The sequence below is a fragment of the Pterocles gutturalis genome, unplaced genomic scaffold, assembly GCF_000699245.1.
Source record: "Pterocles gutturalis isolate BGI_N339 unplaced genomic scaffold, ASM69924v1 scaffold11269, whole genome shotgun sequence".
NCBI lineage: Eukaryota > Metazoa > Chordata > Aves > Pterocliformes > Pteroclidae > Pterocles > Pterocles gutturalis.
In genome coordinates, this window is record NW_010133333.1 from 31727 (window position 1) to 53661 (window position 21935).

Sequence of the window (21935 nt, forward strand, 5' to 3'; positions counted from 1 at the left end):
GAATGCCAGATTCTAAGCATTTGCTGGATGCATATTAAGGGCTTTGCAATGACTGGCTACCAAATAAATAGCCACAGGGCACTGAGCTCTTCTTGTCTCAGCTTCACGTACACCTGCCAGAACAGCTTCCCTGAAAAGGCAGTCATTCAAACCCTCCTCTGATTTCATCTGGCCCTCCAGGGACAAGAGATGTGCGGTTCTAATCAAGTTATACTGATATATGTGAATTTGGTAACATCAACCAATGTGATAAGCACAAGGTACATCCTAACTGCAGCCATGCTTAGATTCAGTTCTCCCAGACACTTCAAACCTACATCGCCAATGAAGTAAAAACGGATTTGCCTCATGTTGTTCACTTCAGAATCTCATCTTTTTAGCTACCATGTAGCAAAATATTTCCACACACAAAATATAATGGAGCAAAACTAGGGCGATGGATTTCGGACCAAATGATATTCAATTTCTCCATCAGTATTGGGGGAAAGGAAAAAATAGGACCAGGATGCACCCATAATCACAGAACTAGTTTCTCCCTAGCTATGCCCAAAACTTTCCAAAATAGAACAGGATCCTGAATTCAAGTTTAAGTACACCAGTACACACCAGCAGAACAGTTTCCCACAGACTGTCAACTTCTACAGCTGATCTCATCTGGCAGCGACTAGCATCGGTAGCTATTGCTGCCTAAACCACTACACTCAGTTCTCCATGCAACAGGGGAAGATTCATCTTCCAAATACTCATAAAGAAGTCAAATTTCATTAGGGCTAAGGTCTCTGCCAAGAGAGATCTGTCTGGCAAATCTCTCTTAATGCTTCCTCAAAAGTAATGACAGACGGGAAGATTTGTGCTCCTTTCCATTCCAGCATATAACTGTTGTCACCCCCTTACACAGAACAAAGTGAGGGAACAAAGTCACGTTACTTCTGTCGTAAAACAGGTAAATCAAAGCACTTAAAGAAAGATGGTTTGCATTAGCATACACAAATCAGGCTGAACCCAAAATAAAACCCTGGATGTCTTATTTCCAATTAAATACTCCAGTTTAGAGAGGGGATTTGGAGGCCTTTCTGCACTGTTTCATAACGTCTCCATGCATCGGAGAGTTTGGCTCAATCCTGGAAGCATCCGAAATTTGTATCAAAAGGGAATGCATGGACCTAAAAGTGGCTCTCATCTTCCACATCTGCCCCTCACCACGTGAGTGTCTGCGAAGTTCAGACTGTACAGGACAGACAGAAGGTGAGAGCAGCAGCAGAATGGACTGAAGCCCTGTGTAACACGACGGGGGTGTTCGCAGGGTGGCTTTAAGGCGGGGGGGGAAGAAGCCAGAGTCTGTCCTGTCCTATTCTTTGTTCCAACTTTGACAAAAACACATTTCTCATCATAGGAAGCCCGAGAAGAATTTGCCCCTGGGAATGACAGAAGCTCCAGCTGGAAGAGGGCTCAGACAGGATTAGAGGCAGAACAAAAAGGTCAGGCCTCATCTGCGTGCAGTGGCACTTTCTGGTCTGAAGTATAAAAACCAATTTTGCTATGGAAGGTTTCTGGAATGTCCATGACAAAAATGTGACCGAAGTCTACGGTCTGCTGTGGAGGCATCCTGAGTACTTTTATCAAATTTTACTGGCATATCTCCAGCAATATCTCAGGTCACCAACCCCACACAGCAGCCTCACCAGCTGACACTAGAGACCACAGTGGTTTCTGCCTGAAGTCCAGCACACAGGCAGTCACCCCCAACAAAACGCGAGATACTCATGCTGCCTGTTTGGAGATGTCTCATTCTGACCTCCTCCAAAAGATCCCCTCTTTCTCCTCTAAGAAAATTCCAGTTTATGAAACACGTGTATTCATATTCCACCCCTTGAGTGCCTTGATGCTTTCATCTTCCTAAAGCATGGGGGGGTCTCTCGTTACTGTTCTGCAGAAAAATTACTCGCCAGCTGTGGTGCAAATCAGAAGCAAAAACAAAGCATGTAGCAACAGGAGTAACAAAGCTAAGGAGGAAGAGAAACTGCACCAAGAAATTGTACTTCCAATTTCTCTAGAAGCGGATGCCAGATCAGCAAGGCTCTTCTGATCTCTTCTAATTAAACAGAAATCCTGCAGCCACTTTGGATCAGCAAAAGTCTAGATGTCTTGTTTGGGTTCGTCCCCATTTTCTTTGTTCAAAGGAGCAACGTTAACTTGTTTTTGTTTTCTTGGACACCAAGAAGCTTTAATTGCATTTACATCTTATCTCTGCCAGTTATCACAACCAGAAACTTTGCAGGAAGATGGAAGAACCCACATGTAAAACAGAGGCATGAGTTTTGACTTACATATTTTGCAGACTTCTTTCCATCCCACCCTCAGACATCCCATCTGCAAAAAGAACAGCACTGAATTCTACAAAACAAATAGTGCAGACACCAGCATCCAGAGAGGATTAGATGCTGAACCAATGAATTTGCTAAAATATTATCATAATTAAGAAACACTGCAAGCATAGAGTTACCCCTTAAAACTTCTGGGGTATATTAGCAGGACTTGTTGCAGCCAGGGCTGGCTACCTGCTAGGGAGTTACCTTCATTGAACTTTTCTAAACTCATCCTGTTTGGACAGCCTTTTCACATTCTGGACCTCTAATGCTCTTATGTTATTCAAGTGCCAGAACTAGTCACCAACAGGGCTACAATCCAATAGGCAATGATTGCTGGAAGCTCTCCTCGTTTCCTAGCCCTCTCCCACACCCCTTCAAGGCAGAACCGAGTGAAGTCTCTCCGGCTCTCCCCAGCCTTTCTTGGCTGAAACCTGTTCCAATTTCACCCTGTAAACACCTGAAATGAACAGATGAACTGGGAGGGGTCAGAAAGCTCTTCATAGCTTCAGGGGGGTGGAGGTAAACAGAAAAACAGTATATAAGATGCTTTGAGACAGACTTCCAAAGTGCACAGACTCTGACAGGAGGGGTCTGAAAAAAAAGCTATTTCTTCAGGCTCCACCTTCAGAGACTCACTTCATTGGAAGAAAACTAGGTACCAGGCAGCTGTAGCACTTGCAGAAGGTTTCATACCTACCCCAGCTGCATTCAGGCTACCCGCAGTCAGCTGGAAGTTTTCTGTTTTTTTAAGCAAAAATGCCAGCAAGATCCACTGCTCAGCTGGCATGGCTCTGCATTGTCACCGTGTCTGTGGCAATCTATCCCGCACTGCTGCAGAAGCCTCCTAAAAGGAGAACGATCAATGGGAATGCACAGTCCAAGGTGACAGGCTGCTGCGAGGAGATTAAGGAGCTGAAGTTGCAAGTAGCCAACCTGAGCAGAATGCTGCAGGAGCTGAGCAAGAAGCAGGAAGGCGACTGGGTGAACGTGGTCATGCAGGTGATGGAGCTGGAAGGGAGCACCAAGCAGATGGAGTCCCGCCTCATTGATGCCGAGAGCAAATACTCCGAAATGAACAACCAGATAGATATCATGCAACTCCAGGCAGCCCAGACGGTCACACAGACTTCTGCTGGTAAGGAGGGAGTCACCAAGCTCCCAGATAAACCTCTGAATGCACAAAATGAATTAATGACTAGTTCTTAATGCTAGCATGTCCCACTAACGTGATCAGCAAGTATGCATACTGAATGCTTCTACTTAAAGTACTTCTGTAGGCAGGCGATCCTGAGAAAACAGTTTGAATTCATCTGTCAAAAGTCCAAAGACCCAGCTGTATTTTAATAGCTGTATGTCTGTTATCAGGCAGCAGAAAAACTAAACAGGTGCTGTAGTAACACAGTGAGGAACTTAGTCTAATATTTCATTTTTGGAGCACTACTGTACAACTCTAAAAAGACAGGGAGCTGGTTTTGCCAGGGAGTGGCTCTGGCAGTAATATTCTCTGAGTTCACAGTGCTGACAGGGGACTAGAAGTTGGTAAAATAATTAGAAATGCTCTCCAAGCATTACTGGAGATTTGTAATTGTATCTTTATGATTATCTCTGAACCAGAGTAAGAGAGTGATCCATTATTTGAATAATAATTTTCAACAATTCAAGGCTGTAGAACATACGAGATGCAAACTGTGATATAAGCCCAGCCAGAAGACAGTTAAATTGTTCAAAATTCTCCCTTCCCTGAGGGAAAATTTCACTGCACACAGTGATTGCACAGGCTTGCACTAAACATGGAATGCAGGTGCTTTTTGTAGGTCAGCTACTTGTAAAGGCACTTCTAGAAGAAAGTGTCACTTTTGTTGACTTTTCTCTTAAAAGGAAATTCACTGCAACAAGCTTAAAACTTCATTAAAAAGAAACTGTTGTTGTCTGGGACGACTAGGTTTGCCTACAGATTTCATTTGGATTTTTTTTTTTTAATCCAAAGGAAAAACTTCTAACTCTATTTACTAAATTCTTCTTACAAAAAGTTCCACTTGGGTAGTTTTGACACACCACTGTCTACAGTAGGTCTTAAACAGAAGTTATACCACTGCAAATCTCTTAGGAGCTGTAGTACAGGTTTGGAAAAAATACAGTAACGCACACAAGAAACTGTCCCAGAAGGCATCTAAAACAGATGTGTCTCACCTCACCAGGTAAGAGGCATTTAGTCTGTACTAAATTGAAAACTGTCAGAATGGATAAAGCCTTGCTTCAGTTAGTTTACCTTCCTCAGAAGAACAGCTGTGCATCACGTCAGCTCCTGCACCGGGAGGAAAGGAGGCTTGCAGGGACTGACAGAGTGACTGCAGCTAAAAGCCACCATCTCTGTCACAGGCTCTAGTGCAAGAAGTGCCAAGCAAACACACCTCATCCGCAAACTTGGCTAACCTGTCCAGGCACACAGAACAGGCACCTGGCAGCAGGCCTAGCATTCTATTAGATAAGCCTTCATCATCTTGGGGGGACACAGCAAATATATACCTTCCAGCACAGACACATGCAGTAGCAATGTGTTGAGAAAGCAGAGATGTCTCTTCGGATAGGAGAGGTTGAGAAAGAAAAAGAAAGAAAACATCATAAAGTCTCAGTGCTACCACCTCTTTTTCTAATGCATGCATTGATCCAAAAAAAAAAAAAAAAAAAAAAAAAATCTGGAAAACATTAGACTTGTGGGAAGTCGTCTTCACCTGATTACTCCTTGTACTACAAACTAAGCTTTACAGAAACCACACTTACAGAAGAGTTCTTCTGGCTGTTGAGATTCTTACTCTCTGGTTCTGATTCAAGTAGATGCTGTTTATGACTGCTCATCACTTTACCAGAGGAACTACCGCATCTCTGGCGTTTACAAGCTACCTCCTGATGAATTTTTGGGGAGTCCAGATCTGGAGGTAAGGATGTCAAGTACACAATGTATATTACATGTCTTTTCAAATACAGTCCGGAGTACTTATCTACCACAGAGATGAGAAGAGCACATACTGAGTTATGATACTCTGCACTTTGAATCAGCATCTTTACGTAGGCAAACTTCAAGGAAGAGAAGAGATAAATTTAAGAGGAAAAACAGAAAAGAATTTTTTTTCCATGACTTTTAAATGAAACAGGAGTTTCTTCAAGTTGTGAAATCTGGAATGATGTTTTATCTTGTGTTAAGAGAATCGAACCTTCCTAAGTCTACTGACAAGTAAGCACTACCTTTTTTTCCTGTTCTAGGTGTTCTGTGACATGGAGACAGATGGAGGCGGCTGGACTATCATCCAAAGACGTAAAGTTGGTTTGACATCTTTCAATAGGGACTGGAAACAATATAAGGAAGGATTTGGCAATATTCGGGGAGATTTTTGGCTGGGAAATGAAAATATCTACCGACTTTCAAGACGCCCCACTGTTCTGCGAGTGGAGTTGGAGGTAATTAACAAGCTCTCAATTTCAGCAGCAAATGGTTTTTTGTACAAGGTGATTCTGCAGTAGCAGATACCATCTCCTTTCTCTATAGAAGGCCCAAATCATTTGCATGTTTTAATTACAGGAGAAGGAGATAGGATGGACCTAGTGATATATTCAAGGACAAGACAGTATTGTGTTCTCCAGCACGCAAAGTCATTTGGATAACCTTCTGTCTGCATACAGATTGTGTCTTGGGGAAGCTGTGGGGCTCTAGAGAATACAGTGGGACCCACCGCAGACAGAGCAAACTGCTGACCACCTCAGATTTAAAGGTTCTCAGAGATGTCCCATGAAGTTTTAAACACTCTGAGTCTTCTCCTTTTGGAGGACTTCTTTCCAGCCTGTGTACAAGAGTTCGCATTGTACTACCACAAAACAACGTCTAGTCTACTAAAGGATTTGGTTTGACTTAGACTAGTTTATAGCAGATACAATAGCTTTGAGGGATGGGATATGTACAACAAAGAAAGCGAGCTGAAAGGCTTTATATCTAAAAGTCACACTTTCAGATAGGAAAAAAAAATTACTTGACACAGCACACTATGAGACAAGATTGCAAGAGCTGCACACCAGGTTTCCATACATATTGTTTAATACTAGTGCTTGGAAATACGATGTTTTGCTCTGGAAAGTTTATTTGCCTTAACAGATAGGTTTCTGCAGTGTGAGACAGAAAGAACTCATGAAAAATCTAGGACTGAGAAAAGATACGCAACATGCACTGTACATAACCATGGAGGGTGGAGCCTTTTCATAACTGTCCTAAAAGGACCCATTGCTTCTTCATTGTTCTGTGGCAGGACTGGGAAGGCAACATACGCTATGCACAATATAAGCAATTCACCCTAAGCAACGAAATAAATAGCTATCGTCTCTTTGTGGGGAACTACACTGGCAACACAGGGCGCGATTCCCTAAGGTACCACAACAACACAGCCTTCAGCACGAAGGACAAGGACAATGACAAGTGCGTGGATGACTGTGCCCAGCTCCGTAAAGGTAAAACACACATAGACACCTTCCTGTACTCAGAGAGCTGCCTGGGTAATTTGCAGGGAGCCCAAGACTCCCTCTTTCCAAGTAGTGAGTAGCATCTGGATGGCAAATCAAGGGAGAGGTGACCAACTCTGAAATACACACTTACCGGTCACGTGGGAAATGTGGCAGTTAAAGCTGACTGACACAGAGCCAGGCTGTATGTTATAGACATCAGTGCTCTTCAGATGATTTTGACTATGCTCTCACCCACACGCACTGTTATCTAGCCCATTATGCATATCTGACAATCTGCCAGACCATCTCAGATGTTGATGCAATTCAGTGATGAAGAAAGTTATTCCTATATATCTAGAAAGTTTTTATTTTTTCTTATATTTTTGCGGTTTCAAGTTCTAGTATTAGGGGCTTGTAATTATTCTCCTACGTTATTATCCTACACCCACCTCAAGGTTCAACCTGAATTCTAGTCTTTATTCCTACTCTATTAAGAGCCTCTAATGAGGTTACTCTCTTGATTCAATTTATTATCTTTGTGACAGACCTCATACAAAGATAATTGTCTTCACTGCATCTTGCCCTTTATTTTTAAAAGAGCAATAATTCTTATTATTGGTACAAAACATACCTGTTTTAAGTAAATGGCTCACCAGGAATCTATTAATTTATTTTCTGAAAAGGTGGATATTGGTACAACTGCTGCACAGATTCCAATCTGAACGGGGTTTACTACCGCAAAGGCGAACACACCAAGAACATGGATGGCATCACCTGGTACGGATGGCACGGATCAACCTATTCCCTGAAGAGAGTCGAGATGAAGATCCGGCCAGAGGATTTCAAACCGTAGAGGGAACCAATATTTGATTTTACAGCTACAGGATGCCACTGCACAGAAGGTGGACAACGCACAGCTCAAAATCAGCCAAGTAATTGTTCATTTCATCTAATATGTGCAACAGCTACATACTGGCTATATACACACACAAACACTAAGGCACATTAAGCACCTGCCCCAGACACTCAATGTTATCAGGGCTCAGACTTATTTCCTCCTCTTCAGGCTGTTTCCAAAGGGAAATATACTGTGTTTGGATAGGTTAGAATAGAATGCACTTACAGCACCTTCAGAAAACCTACTGGTTTTCACTAGCATTGTGACTAGCGGGTTGCCTTAGTATGAACCAGCCAGGCAGGGACTGAAAAAAGAAAGCCTCCTTCTTGCCTTTCCTTCAGTGTCTAGAGTAAGCATCGCTGAGTAACTCCTTCCAAGAGGGACTCAAATCACAAAAATTACATACTCTTTTCAAGCCAGAGGAATCAATCAGAAGTGTACATGATATACCTTTCTTTTGTGTATAGTAAGTGGCTTACATTCCCACAGAAGAAAAAAATGAAGCTCCAAAATTTTGGATGTATTAGTATTGCCCAGGTTCTATCCTGAAGTTTTACTGCCATCTCCTGCTGCTGCCTCCCCATAGAGGGCTGCACCCAGCAGACAGTAACCCTGGAGGAAGGGTTTGTCCCATATGCTCCGTGATGTTTATTCCTATACATAGATCATCTAAAGGTTGGTAAACTAGAAAGCAACTTTCTGGGCTGCCACCAGATTAAGAGAGAACAGCAGGTTAGCAAAAAAATCCAGACTGAGCCACACAGCCAAAAAACACAACTCCAACACTTAAAACCACTGTAACCATGAGCAAAACACTAGTACACAGCAGAGAATCCATGAGTACCAAAAACTATTAAAACATAAGGGAATATTTGGTAGCATACTGTGCTGAGGAATATTAAAATCTGTTCTGAAAACTACCCCAATTACAAGTCACCTAGAGATGTTATGTCAAAAATCAGTGTGTTTCTCCCATACATAACAGTGTTAAAAATAATGGTTAAAGAGACTCCTCCTGCGGCTGCACCGTTGTTTGAATGTGTTGGAAAAGATAGTTATAGTTAATATATCTATTTTTATTCACCTTAAAGAGAGTCTGAATCTAATTTAAATTGTTCAGTCTTGTGTGAAATGGGAGATAAAGGTGTCTTGAGAATTGCCTTACCTATGTTTGACTATTCATATGGTAAATTTCAACTATGTGGAACTATAGTTGGAACTATTTTAACTGTGGTCTATAAAATGGATTTTTAAAAGTTTCTAAACTTTTTCATTTCTAATAAATTGTCTTTCATTTTTCATCCTGCTTTACTTCAAGTCCTTTCTCCTTAACTTGTTTTTTGATACACAAAGAAACAGCTGCACAAGTGACTGAGGCCAGGAAATGGAATACACTGAATTCTATCTTTTCCTCCGAAAATCAGGTGGAAATCAGAAGACTCCACTCTTTCCTGCACAACTTCCCATGGCTTCTATCATAATTTTAACCCCATAATAGAAAGGCAGAAGTCAGCATCTAGGAGTGTACATCTGCAAGCCAGTTAGCAAGCCTACAACATCATGTGGCAGAGAGTGAAATCCTAAGAATCGTCTAGATTCATCCTAAGGGTATCCTAAATTGAGTATTGATGCAAGAGCAGAAGTGTCATCAGTTGTGGTCCTACCTGATGAGAGACTCTAGAATGGCTGGGGTGGGACCCTTTTGAAATTCCAGCTCCTTGTAGTGAAGGGCCTTGGCATATGCTCGACATTTTGCAGCTCTTTCCCCCAGGAGGACAATGCCATTATCATCTCTCAGAGGCAGCGGACCCTGGGTAGAAGCACACACATCAAAAAGCAGGATGAGTGAAAAAAAGAAAGTATGCATGAACTCTTCACACCCTTTCCATAGACTAGACATCAGCCAGCTAGCCAGCATTAGAAAAGAGTTCCCTAACAGCATCTCTACCTTGTCACTGTGTTCCATGAATTCTGCCAAGTTCAGCAGTGTCTGAGTGACTTCTGCAATGTCCTGAGAAGTCAGGGCTAATTCAATGCTTCGGATCAGCTCATCCTGCTGGTCTTCATTCAGTTCAGACCAGCATGAAACAAAAGCAGCATTGAAGAGATCTCTGAGGAGGAAAACAAAAGAGAGTGAGAGGTGGGGATTCATTATTCATGAGGAAAAAGTCTATTTGACAGTGGACTTGCCTTTGTACTCAGAGAAAAAGAGCTACAAAATACATTTTACATCTATCTGCAATAAATAGTGATTAGCTTTTATAAAGCTAATTTCTGTAACAAATACTTAGTGAAACCTTCATTTTTAAAATATATAATAGGATGAGATATTACAAGAGTAGAAATATTGTACTATCATAGACTAGCAAGTATCATAGACTAGCAAGCTAGAGAAGACTTCACAGCAGCAAGGACGCCCCTCCCTTCTGCTATGAAGAATCAGGTCTAGCCTGTCTTAGATCACAAGTGAATGTAGTGAAGACGATGTTTGTACAGTTCTCTGGACACACAGGCTACACCACTTGTGTCTTCTGTGCTCACCAGAGAACTGCAATAGCTGGAGTTTGCATTAGGGGCAAAGCTCGAGAAGGAGGAAAGGTGATGAAACACAGATACAGTGACAGCCCTCATCACTGCCAGTACTGGAGAAATACTGTGGGACGGGGTTGAAATGCATGGAGGATGCTAGCATTACCTCTGCCTACCTAGGAATTGCTGACTTTTCATCATGCTGTTTGCCCTTCTATTTCAAAAATGATAAAACTCGCATTAAGACAAAATTAAACCAGGAATGAACACTTTTCTAACAGCAGTAGTCAGATTCAAATGCACTGAGATCACAAGTGTATATCATCAAGAAGAGACAAATAGGCAACTACTTACAGAAACTCAAAGTTTCTCCAGCATAACGGTTGGAAAAGAAATAAAGCACTGCAACTTATCCCACTCAGAGGCATTTTTATTCACCCACAATACATCCTTTAAACTATTTCATACTCTGCTGTTTTTACAGCTTCACTTTTATGTACCTTACATTATTTCTGGACTAATATGCGGAATTACACTGAAAGATTTTGTGCACATCACAGAGCAGCCAACAAGGAAGGGTGGAAATGAAATCAAGTTGCCAGCTCTGCGATTTGTCCCAAAGCAGCAACTATATTTATGGAACTTAAGAGCTTTTAAGTAATTTTCTTTTTCCTTATAATATCTGGCTTGTATCTGCAATTTCAAGGGATATGAAAAAAAAAAAGAATTACTCTACCGAGCCATGGGATTATACGCCTGAGCCAGGGCCCAACATGAACGCAAGGATGGTGAGGAGGAATCTTTCAGTAGCTCCAAACTCAGTCTTCTTAACCATTCCAACCAGTCATCTTTGGAAACTCTTCTTGCTGCTCCCCAGGCCTGCAGTACAAAGCAAGACAATTCAACTGTCAAAGGAAGTGCTATCCAAAGGTGGAAGAAATCCATCAGCAGGCAACATCACTTTTTTACAGGTCCAAATTACATTGCTGAGATTCCCTTTTCAACTCCCTGAAATCCATTACCTTTACCAGATAATTCTCAGTACTTCAATCTCATTTCTAAGAAATCTTCCCTAAATGTATTCCTGTCATGACATGCCAAGTATTTAATATAAGCGATTCTTTCTCTGCAAAAATATATCAAGAGCTGAAGCCACTGTTGAAATATCAGCTTAAAAATACTTAATGCATTTAGAATTAAATTTTTAAGCCCAGCATTTTCAAACCAATCCATCCCACTACTGAACTGAGTGCTACATGCATTAACTGTTCAAATTAGCCAGGGCTTAGCTATTAAATTCTATACTGACTTCAAGAGAATATAGCACTAAGATTAAGAGAAGTGACTGATGAAAAGAGGCAGAGGCTCTGCAACAGATGTCTCTAGAAGCTATAAATGATTCCTTGTGATCTAGGAAGCTTTGTTCATACTCCACACAACAAGAAAGTCTCAAGATTACTTTATAGCCATTAACAGTCTGATAATTCAGCTGCTCTTATCTTTAAAGTTAGTTAGCATCTTCAATTTTAAAGAGAGTCTCAGACACTACTACCTTCACCTCAGTTTTGTACAGAGCTACCAACAGAAAAGAGATGTAAAGAAATGTAGCTCAAATGCACTGGACAAACCCCTTAGATGTGCCACAATAATTCCTCCCTTCTGTAGCAAACTCTTGCTGTGCAGCGCTCCAGTCTTACCTTCTGCAGGTTGATGGTGCTAACATGTAATTTCTTCATGGGACCTGTTTCCACGGGACCACTGGCCAAAGTCTCTCCCTGGTTGCTTCTCAACATTCGGTGTTGGTAAATCAGGGGATCTTCTTCTTCATCAGCAAGAGTATAGCCCTACAACAAATAGCTTACAATGAAGATGACACCCACACATACAAAAGCAATCTTCCACAAGACAAATGGATTATGAAGTCAGAGCACTATCCCATCTCATAGCAAAATTTGCGAAGCAAACAACCATGTTCCATTATAGTGATTACACCTTATAAACCAGAGAACTTGAATGATACCCCTTTTCTATTCAAGGTAACTAGCTCCTACTATTAAAAGCCAAAATAATACACCTTGAAACAAGCACTCTTTTTATTTCACTCACTAGTAAGCTGAGAACAGCAGTGTGCTGCTTGTTCCATGCTAATCAAACCGCAAAACAGACCCGGATGTTTTTGAAATGTGGGACACACTATTTATTTTTTTTTTAAACCAACTACATCTGTTTCAACATGAAACCATCCCCAAAGTGCCCTTATGCAAACAACTATATACTTGTCAACTCACCTTTACAATTCTGCAGATAAGAACATCATAGCGTTGATGGTTAATTCTGTGTCGCACCAGAACTTTGTTCACCATCGGGATGAAAATCTGGTACTGTACAAGGGAATGCATCAAAAGCTAATTACTCAGTCTCACTAAGAGCAGTAAAATTCTACCTCTGTTTCATTGATCTGATAATAAAACACTTCAGAAAGTTTGATTTCAGTAACTCCCGATTCCAGAAACAACTAAGAGAAGAAAAGTGTGTTTCCTTTAAAATCCAGAATAAGTGCACTACAAATGTTCAACTCTAAAGCCTTGATCTTTGGAACAGTCCCTTCTTCTATGAGCTTTCAAGACTAAGAAGAATATTACCTTCTTTCCCAGCTGGAACACCAGAGAGGAGAGGGTGTCCATTGCTGTTGTTCGTAGCTCAGGGCTCTGATCTAGTGTTCGCACTATGGGATGAATAATCCGTGAAGCGTAATCAGTGAAATCCAGTGACTCTGTCAAGCGGTCCACTGTTTCTAGAGCAGCTCTAAAGTCAGAGCAGAAAGAAGTGAAGCCTTATCTCTCATGATTTAAGACAAGAGAAACGAGATGTAAAAATACACAAGTGATTCATTCTCAGTTCTCCTAGGCATCAACAGTAATAGCAAAACATGCCACCAGAACTCTTAATGTAGCTAGTACTTGCAGGACAACTTGCAAATTGCAGTGACTAAAATACTGGCAGGTGAGAACCAGAAAGTAATAGTCTATACCCCAAAAAAAGCTAGTAACAGTCCAACCAAAAATAACCTCAAGTAACGATTTAACACAGAGAAAACCCGTGGAAAGAACCAAGTTTTATTTCAATCTAGATGTGGCTAGGGCAGCCATTTCAGAACTTCGAAATTACAGGCAAAAAAAGAGACTGCAAAGCCACCAACACTTACTTGCGAGCCACCATTGGGACATCTGGGGCATCAAATAGCTTTACAATGGGAGGTAGTAACAAATGAAGGTAGTCATCCAAGTTAGCTCCAAAGAGCTGGATCGCATTCAATAGCTGGAGGGACAAATAACCCAATGTGACTCAAAGTCATGAAAGAGACACATGGTACGTCAGTCAGTATCCAGTGAAAAGCTATTTCAATCCTGCACTTTAAAAAAAGGTACTGTCTGCATCATTTCACACCAAACTACTGCTGAACTGCACCTATCCCATTTGCTTGCAACACACAAGCAGCAGAAGCCCTGCTGGAGCACGGCACATCGGGCATGTACCTGCCTCGGCAATATCCAAATCAACCCAGCTGCTGCAGCTCGCCACTCACCTTGACAGAGACAATGCGACTCTGGCTATTGTCATGCATGAAGACCCGTAACATGTGAGGAATGAGCTGAGGCAGATACAGTTTGAATTCACCCCCTAGAGCTACTACAATTTGCTCAATAAGTAGGATAATTGTGCTCTGTATGGAGTTGTTCATGACCCAGAAGTCCTACAGAAGAAGAAAAAAAAAAAAAGGGGGAAAAAATTAAACAGCTCCTCAAGTGAGTTGTACCAATTACAACAAAAGCAAACTGTAGAGACAGTCTCTAGATAAATTCAAGACTGCGGGGAAGGACTATACTTCCCTTATAGACTAATATAAATTGGCAGTTTTGGTCTGTTTTTGAAAAACACTCTGCCTTCAGTATATTTATAGCTGTTAAAAACAACATCTAGGCAACTGATTTTTCCTAATCTTTCTATGTGTTTGCAAACAGTAAGTGAAAATGGAGTGAAATGCCACCTATTTATAAATTCCAAACACCTCTTGCTAAAACTACGTTTCTGAAAGTAGCAAGTGCACAAAATGCAAGTGCTCAAAAGAACTCAGGTACTAGCAGAACCTTGAGGCTGCTCTTAGTGTAGTTACTAGTAATAACGTATATTGGTGCTTCAAATATATGTTATTTCAAAATATAGTTATTACTTCAAATACATGGAATTCTGCACTTCATATGAGTTTATGAAGTAACTGAGACATTTGATAATTACAGAAACACTATCCACCTTTTCTGACAGTGAAACACTAGCTTAAAACTCACTCTCATGAGGGTGACGATTTCATCCATATAAGGCCGAATATGACTTCTCACAAAGGACACCAACATCCCCAGCTGCTGGAACAGGAACTGGAAGGAAGAAATGTGTAGTGATCAATGTAGCTTATTCAAACATCAAAACAATACTGGGTAAGCGTTTCACAGGCCAATCGCAAGCTCATTTACCAAACAAACAGCATGCATAGCTCCTATATACTCAAAATCTGGGGCTAAATTCTTGGCAGCTTCAGCTCAGTGGTTTGGGTTTTGGGGAATATATGTGGGTGGGTGGTTTGGGGTTTTTTTATTCAGGTTTCTTTTTCCACCCACAACATGCATAAAAAAAATTATGAGCTCAAAGCCTCAGAGTCACACATACAAATAAGGGTGTGTCAGCAAATTTATAGTGTCAAAACAGACTTGCAAGCACAAACACCTCAACTACAGAGATTTGTAATTTAGGTTTGAAGGATGCTTCCAAAAATGTAGCCCCTAATCTCTTCCCCCTGCCTGTAAACCAAACTGGCACACATTTTAAAATACTCTTTCTATACTCTTACACCAAGATACATTGGTGAAAAGTTACTGGGGAAGAAAGTTTGGTCCTTGCCAGAAATACCACGTTTTTGAAAGATGGTTGATTCATAGGAGAATTTCGACTGAGAGAATTCTATTCAGATGTTACAGTTTTACAATTCCTTCTGCCCCAATACAATCTTATGAACTCGCTCATGACAATTAATTTATTTTTTGAGATTGGTATGAAATAATGTGGGTTAAATCACTTTGTCCCCAAAATAAATGTATATAATCTTTTTTACTCTAGGAAAACAGGAAAATGCAAGTTATATATTAAATTTCTTTTCTTCATGCAGTATTTGAAGACTATAGTGACAAAATACAAAGTGGAGCTCAGAAAAAGAGGTAACAGATTTTTGTGAAAACTAAATAAGAAATAGCATCAGCTACTTTAGTGAAAGCAGTACACATACATTTACCAAAAATGAACCCTGAGCTCCTGTACTGTGCCTTTTTTTGGTATTGTGAGAGGATGCTTACATATAGGACAAGGACCTGCCTCCTTTAGGCTTTAGTGTCATGCGTACCCACCTCAGCTCTTCTCCCCAGTACACTTTCACCATCTTCTTTTACCTGAAAATTTTTAAACAGAGTGTGCACAACTGCATAGCTTTCAAGCAAGTTAGATCAGTCAGGTCTAGGAGTTCGGCCAACCCAGGCGTGTGAGATGTTTTCCTTCCAATCTGAGTAGTAGTTCAGTCTGGGAGAAAACAGCGGTTCTATAGTAGGGTTGGGATTCTGCTAAGGGAGCACCCATCCCACGTATAAAACACAGCACCAGTAACTAGTACAGACTGCCCTTCCCACCCCAGAGATCATTTCCAGCTGCCTGAGGAAAAGGCTTGGCAAACAGCAGCCATCTCTGGTCAGGTGAACCTTAAGCCCATTATTATCTTCACACAATTCTCATTTCCTTCTAAAACTGTAACTTCAGTGGGAAGGAAGAGAAAGCACTGCTGTGGAATCACCACCCACACTGCTCTGAATGTTAGCTGACTGTAGGAAATTGAATTTTCCTTCTCACAGATGAGCCAAAGTACATGGTTGCATCAGAAATTTAAAGAATCTACCTCTATTAGTTAATAATACTGTTTGCAACAGGACATCAGTGCAGAGATCCGTGATATCTCCGAAAGCCGCACAGGCTATTTACTTGAAGAAGACCAGCTTGATAAAAACACAGAATCACATACTGGCCTCCTAAAGATGCTCGGAAGCAGCTGTTTCAATAAGCAGAAAAATTGTTTCGACCAGATATTCTACCAAATGCTCACAGGACAGAAAAAGCAAAGCTGAACCTCACTTCTGCAGCATGCTTGGCAGCAACATATAGCACAGCAATGCCCAAAGCCAGTTGCATTCTCTTTTAAAAAATGGATTCTTATGTTAGGGCAGTGGAACAGGAAGGAAGGAGTGGTCCCTAGCACACTCACCTCTCGAATGGCACCATCACAAACCCGTATTACATTAAGGAATGTTGGCATGACCTGGGGCAGGAACTGCACACACTTCAGCCCAAGAGATTTGAAAATAAAGGTGATGGCCTGAACTACCATAGTGTGGTGTTGGGACAAGGACTGGTCTCGGAAAATTCTCATCAGTGCCACCATAGAGACAGCTGGATAGAACTCATCCAGAGGGAGGTTTCCCATGTTCACCAACATCTCACTAGTACTGTAGTCCGCTAGGAGAAAGAACAACAAAAAACTTTTTTTTAAAAAAAAGACCTACTTGTAGATTATGAAACTATTTCCTTGAAAGATATTCAGACGCTTACAAGAATCCTGGCTGGATTTGGACTCTGAGAGGCTGACAGCTGAAGCATCTCGTGATTGATCAATCATGCCAATATTCACTTTGTGTTTGTAAGGGTCCAAAGCACCCAGCAACCCTAACACACGAATAGCCTAGTAAGACAGAAACAAAAAGAAAATTCATCAGAACTTCATCACCAAGGCAAAAGTCAACACAAAAAAACTTCCAGAAATGGTTGTGTGATAGCTTCATGTTCATACCTCTCTACGGGTGCCCTGATTCTGCTCAGTCTTCAGAAAGTTCAGAAGCACCTCCAGCAAGGTTGGGTACTTCCTGTATGGTTCCACCACATAACCAGTGCTGGCCACAAGCTGTCCCAGTGTCCAGAGAGCCACCTGGAAAGATCAAGCCCAGAGAAGATTAGTTTTGACCAGAGAATATATTATGTCTCCTGATCCATCAGTCATTCAACCTTTGTAAAGTTTTTTTTGAGCATTTTAGGATCACACTGCAAACCACAGTCCATGGTTTGAAAGCTTCTATAAAGAGTGGTTTTTAAGAAGCAATAGCAAAGAAAGTGATAGTCAACAATTTGTTAGACTCTTGACTGCCATAATTGCCCTCACTCAAAGACTCAACTCAAATAGGCATCCAATTCAGTGAGTCCAAGCCTTCCAACAAAAAACTGGGGTTTTTTTTCTTCTTCTCCTTTGACAATTCTGTACTATGTCACAACAGGTAGGCACTGCAATCCCTCAGCTGTGAGCCATCAGTGTGCCACACACTCCACAAGAGACTTGAGTGATTTAAAGGTTCATTTCAGCATCTAAGATGGGACATGTGGATATTTTGTTAACAGCTCTGGTCACAGCAGATGGTTAGTTTATGTAGTTGCAAACACTTACTTGTCTTTTAGCCAGCAGGGAGGAGTCCTGTAGCATGTCCATAATTATAATGAAGAGCTCATCCACCCACTTCCTCATCTCCAGCCCACTGACCTATTGAAAGGCAAAAATCAAAGTTCTTCATCTAGCATTAAAAAGATGAACAATTGACAAGCATGGCAAAAAGGTACCTGCAGCACCCCTACCTGTGCAAGCTCCCCTATGGTAGCTAAGACGTTGTTAATCACCCCGGGATTTGGATCTGGATCAGGATCTTTCAGTTTCACAATCAGTGCCTGGAAGGTGACAGAGGAACAAATTAGAATGTGCTTAGAAGACTCCTTGCTATGCACACAATACTCAAAATGATCTTTTCTTTACGCCCAAAACTGATTCCACAGGGGCTCAACTTACACCACGGTGAGCATTTCAGCAGTAAATGAAACTTTTGTTTCACAAACCTTAGGTGAATCCAGAATGAAGTTAAGCTACACTATCACATAAATATATTATAGTGGGTAACATCCACATCAATCTGATTTTTTCCTGCTATGATGAAGCAAAAGAACTGCAGCTCCTGATGGTCATCTCACTCCAAAGTCACCAGGAAATGTAGAGACTACTCTACCTTAAGAATAGGCTCCATGTACGGACGAATGAGGCGTGGAGCGTTAGAAACGAGGTGACCCAACATCCTGGCACTTTGCTCTTTAATCCTGCCAACACCACTGTGTTCCAGCTCTGTTAGAATCTGCAGAAAGGACAATGGAAGCATGAGAACAGGGAAAACAACAGTAGGCAAAAATTCTTTGCATTTCCTTCTCTCCTGTCCAGAAGGAAAAAGCAATCTCAGTCCTTGTAAAGGGTGTTCTACATTTACACTCCATCCGGTCATTTACATCTAAATGAAGCTAAAGTTAATTAGCTTAAAACTGAATAGATGGCTCCAAAACCGTTTACATTTATGAAACAGTGCCACCCATTCACGTAAAATAAGCAGAACAGAACACTCTTCCTCAATACAGATGGAAAGCACTCCAGCGTGATGAATGTGGGGTGAAATAATGATTGCTATCCTTTCCTTTCTAATACATCCTTATAGCTTCAGTCCAAACATCTATCACTAAAACAAATTCCTGAAACCTACTAAGCTGGGTGATAAATATTTTCCGAAAGGGAGATATTCTCCAACTCTCCTCCACACTCACTAGAGCTAGATAGCCCAGTTCTTTAACACCATCTCAGTCTCAACATCAAGTACTCTATTTTCACTGCAGGCACCCCTCTTCATTACCTGGATTAACATCTTGCGTAGGAAAGGCATGACAAAAGCAGGGTTCATGCTGCTCAGGCGACCCACAGTACAGATGGCCAGCTCTCGGATTTCAAATACTTGATCATTCAGGGCCACAAAAAGAGCTTGCAAATTTTCTGCCTGAGCAAGGTGAGCATCAAATCGTTCATCCAGAGAAGCCAACACACAGAAACGTATATCAGGGTCTGCAAAAACACATTTGTTTCTCTTTAAATGCAGTAAACTCCTGTTCTTATTATTGGTCTTATTCACAAACTGGCCTCAAAAATTCTTCACAACCTCAGGGAAATGCTGAGAGCTTCCCCAGCATGTGTATTACATCAGTGTTTTACGTATGAGAAACAGGGTAGGTCAGCTCAACAGATTCAGTGCTGCTCAGTAGTGCCCCGTACCCAGATCAGCACAATGGCAGCCTCTTGCACCTGCAAGCAGCACATATGCAGGCAGTGCATAGAAAATGAACTCATCCCAAGTAACCATATCGCAACTGAAAGAACAAAAAAAGAAAAATCAAGTAGGAAGATTCAACAGAAGGGACCACTCCCTTCCCAAACTAAAGTTGAAGGCCATGACACAGAACAGCAGCAAAAGAAGTCTCAGGGTTCTACCTAGTTCAAAGGATTACCAAGGGCACAGTTTAAGCATTTTGCACTAGCGTTCTATTAATACCTCAAAAATCAAGATCTGGGAAGAGAAATTGGGAGACCTTTTAATTTACAAAGAATGACAGCTTAAGTTAGTGGCAAACACATTCAAATTCTTCTACAATCCTAATATTAATATTTAGCTCATGTGCTAAAATTAACATGTGGTAGGAAAACCCTTTTCTCTGAACTCCACACTAACCTGGGTCAGTTATTCCAACAACAAGCAGTTTGCTGAGAACATCGGCCACAACCTGTACTGCCGTCTGACTGACCACATGGGCATGACCACTGATCAGGTGGATGGAAGGCGTGAGCAAGCGAGAGCAAGTGCGGGCTGCTTCCATCCGGATCTCCTTGTGTTCACTGTTCAGAAAGTGGTCCGCACAGTGCCGAACAAACTGAGTCAGAGAGTGGCCTAGAAAGAAGAAGATGGGGAACTGAACACAGGTTTACACCTCAATTACTGGTCTTACCAGGGAAAAGGAATTTAAAGAAAGTGCTCTCAGCATTTTCCTGCTCCTCCAATGCACTAGTGTATATATCCCACACCCCTTGGCCCCCTGCGTCCTTAGTTCATCTTACCTTCAAACTCAAAGCTACCCAGCGTACGAAGGGCAAGGGTGATGCTGCCCACATCACTGGCCTCTGGGATGTTGGTGAGGCTGGGGGAGGCAAGCTGGTGGGCAAGGCCCTTTGGCATGCCTGGATGTCGCAGAGGCTTGTGCATTAGAACCAGGGAGAGCATTTTCAGCAGCCCATCCTGGATATCCTTCTTTAGCTGGGGGATCTGACGACTCAAGTCGTACAGCACAGCTGTTAGAGCAGGGCTGAGGGGAGAAGCAGGCAGTCATTAGAACAGAAACAATATGAGGTGCATATTTTACCCTTTTGTTTATGCCTATGCCCATCATAAGATAATTGCGGGCATTCACACATCACAGCAACTAAATACACTTCCAGACAGCAACATTAATCTAATCTAAACAGCTCTGTGCTACCTGGTTACTTTCTCCATACCCTCCCATACTAACCACCTCATGAGCTAAGAAATTTCTAACAGGAACTGTCAGCTCCAAAGGTGAAAGAAGCTAGGAGCAAATACTCAGCACTTCAGTTCTCCTTCCCTGCCAATCCGATATGGCAGAAATCTGCTGGCCTTCAGAGGCTTTCTAAACTTTTGCAGGCTGTTGCCAGATGTGTTTGAATAGTGGAAAGTGAAGGAGATTGCCTGTGAATTCACTAGTTGTTCTACAAAAAAACTTCTTTACACAGAGTAAGTAACTCAACAGACACATTAACACTTAAAACACGTTATTCTCCTGAAAGAGCTATACTGATCTTCTGAAAGGTCATGTAAAAGTAATAATCTTCCTTCTCCATCTGAAGACTTTCAAGGTCTCATTCTGTATGGCCAACAATGCCATCCAGTGGCTAAAAGGAAAATATGCTCCCGTGCCTTGTACTCACCTCAGGCCCACAGCCAGCATAGGTTCCAAAAGCTCTTTGATGTCCTGCTGGATACTGGGTCCCATGGCTCGTGCCAACATACTAATGCAGGTGAAGACTGTGGCATCAACCTGCACAGACTTCTGCCTCCTGGAAAGTGACCACATACAAGTCAATTAAGAGGAGCTGCTATTTTTCAAACATCTTTCATCATCCCACACCTCTGTTATCAGACTTACAGAAATACCTCCAATATTAACACAATAATTTGATCCCACATCACAAGAATTATACAAAGAACAGGTGTTTCAGCTTCTTCCTCTAACCTCTACATACTTACTTGTGGGCAAAGTCCTTTGGTGGAAGAGCTGCTTTTATGATTTCAAGGACTTTTGGCAAGTAAGCTTGAAACTCAGACCTCACAGCCACAGAAAGCAAACCCAAGGCCTGGAAGGCTGCTGTTCTCTCCTTCTCCTTCTTCACACAGCTGAGAACATGATTCATGGTGTCTGGAAGATACTGATCAGCTGCCCACAAGAAAGAACAACAAAGATATTGGAACTCATTTAGGTTTATACACTTTCATCACATTTGCAACTAGACCTTTACGAGTTTACAGCTAGGGAACAGACATTGCGACAAGTTCTATACACAAGGTCCAAGCATCTTGCTTTTATAGTGA

General features: G+C 41.6%; 2 protein-coding genes across 2 annotated transcripts in view; one reads left to right on the plus strand and one right to left on the minus strand.

The window, feature by feature from the left end:
• MTOR (mechanistic target of rapamycin (serine/threonine kinase)) overlaps window positions 1-21935 on the minus strand; it is a 58672-nt gene that overhangs the window by 31379 nt on the left and 5358 nt on the right. The window contains exons 8-27 of the mRNA XM_010081195.1: window positions 21594-21780; window positions 21275-21403; window positions 20390-20634; window positions 20007-20222; window positions 19140-19345; window positions 18474-18596; window positions 18052-18141; window positions 17867-17959; window positions 17222-17356; window positions 16984-17113; window positions 16640-16890; window positions 14631-14717; window positions 13871-14038; window positions 13490-13602; window positions 12927-13089; window positions 12573-12665; window positions 11982-12128; window positions 11021-11163; window positions 9704-9866; window positions 9420-9565 (exon numbers count right to left, since the gene is read on the minus strand). Of these exons, the coding sequence (XP_010079497.1) occupies window positions 9420-9565; window positions 9704-9866; window positions 11021-11163; window positions 11982-12128; window positions 12573-12665; window positions 12927-13089; window positions 13490-13602; window positions 13871-14038; window positions 14631-14717; window positions 16640-16890; window positions 16984-17113; window positions 17222-17356; window positions 17867-17959; window positions 18052-18141; window positions 18474-18596; window positions 19140-19345; window positions 20007-20222; window positions 20390-20634; window positions 21275-21403; window positions 21594-21780 (3028 nt within the window). The remainder of the gene's footprint in view (window positions 1-9419; window positions 9566-9703; window positions 9867-11020; window positions 11164-11981; window positions 12129-12572; window positions 12666-12926; window positions 13090-13489; window positions 13603-13870; window positions 14039-14630; window positions 14718-16639; window positions 16891-16983; window positions 17114-17221; window positions 17357-17866; window positions 17960-18051; window positions 18142-18473; window positions 18597-19139; window positions 19346-20006; window positions 20223-20389; window positions 20635-21274; window positions 21404-21593; window positions 21781-21935) is intronic.
• Window positions 3126-7710, plus strand: ANGPTL7 (angiopoietin-like 7). Its single transcript, XM_010081194.1, has 5 exons — window positions 3126-3504; window positions 5205-5305; window positions 5631-5825; window positions 6665-6863; window positions 7541-7710. The coding sequence occupies exons 1-5, from the start codon at window positions 3126-3128 to the stop codon at window positions 7708-7710; spliced, it is 1044 nt and encodes a 347-aa protein (XP_010079496.1).

Excerpts from the sequence above, each read along its gene's own strand:
- ANGPTL7 (XM_010081194.1), top strand. The coding sequence starts at position 3,126 with ATGCCAGCAAGATCCACTGCTCAGCTGGCATGGCTCTGCATTGTCACC. Across the intron at positions 3,505-5,204 it reads GGTCACACAGACTTCTGCTG|ATGCTGTTTATGACTGCTCA; the intron begins GTAAGGAGGGAG and ends TGATTCAAGTAG. Across the intron at positions 6,864-7,540 it reads CTGTGCCCAGCTCCGTAAAG|GTGGATATTGGTACAACTGC; the intron begins GTAAAACACACA and ends TTTTCTGAAAAG.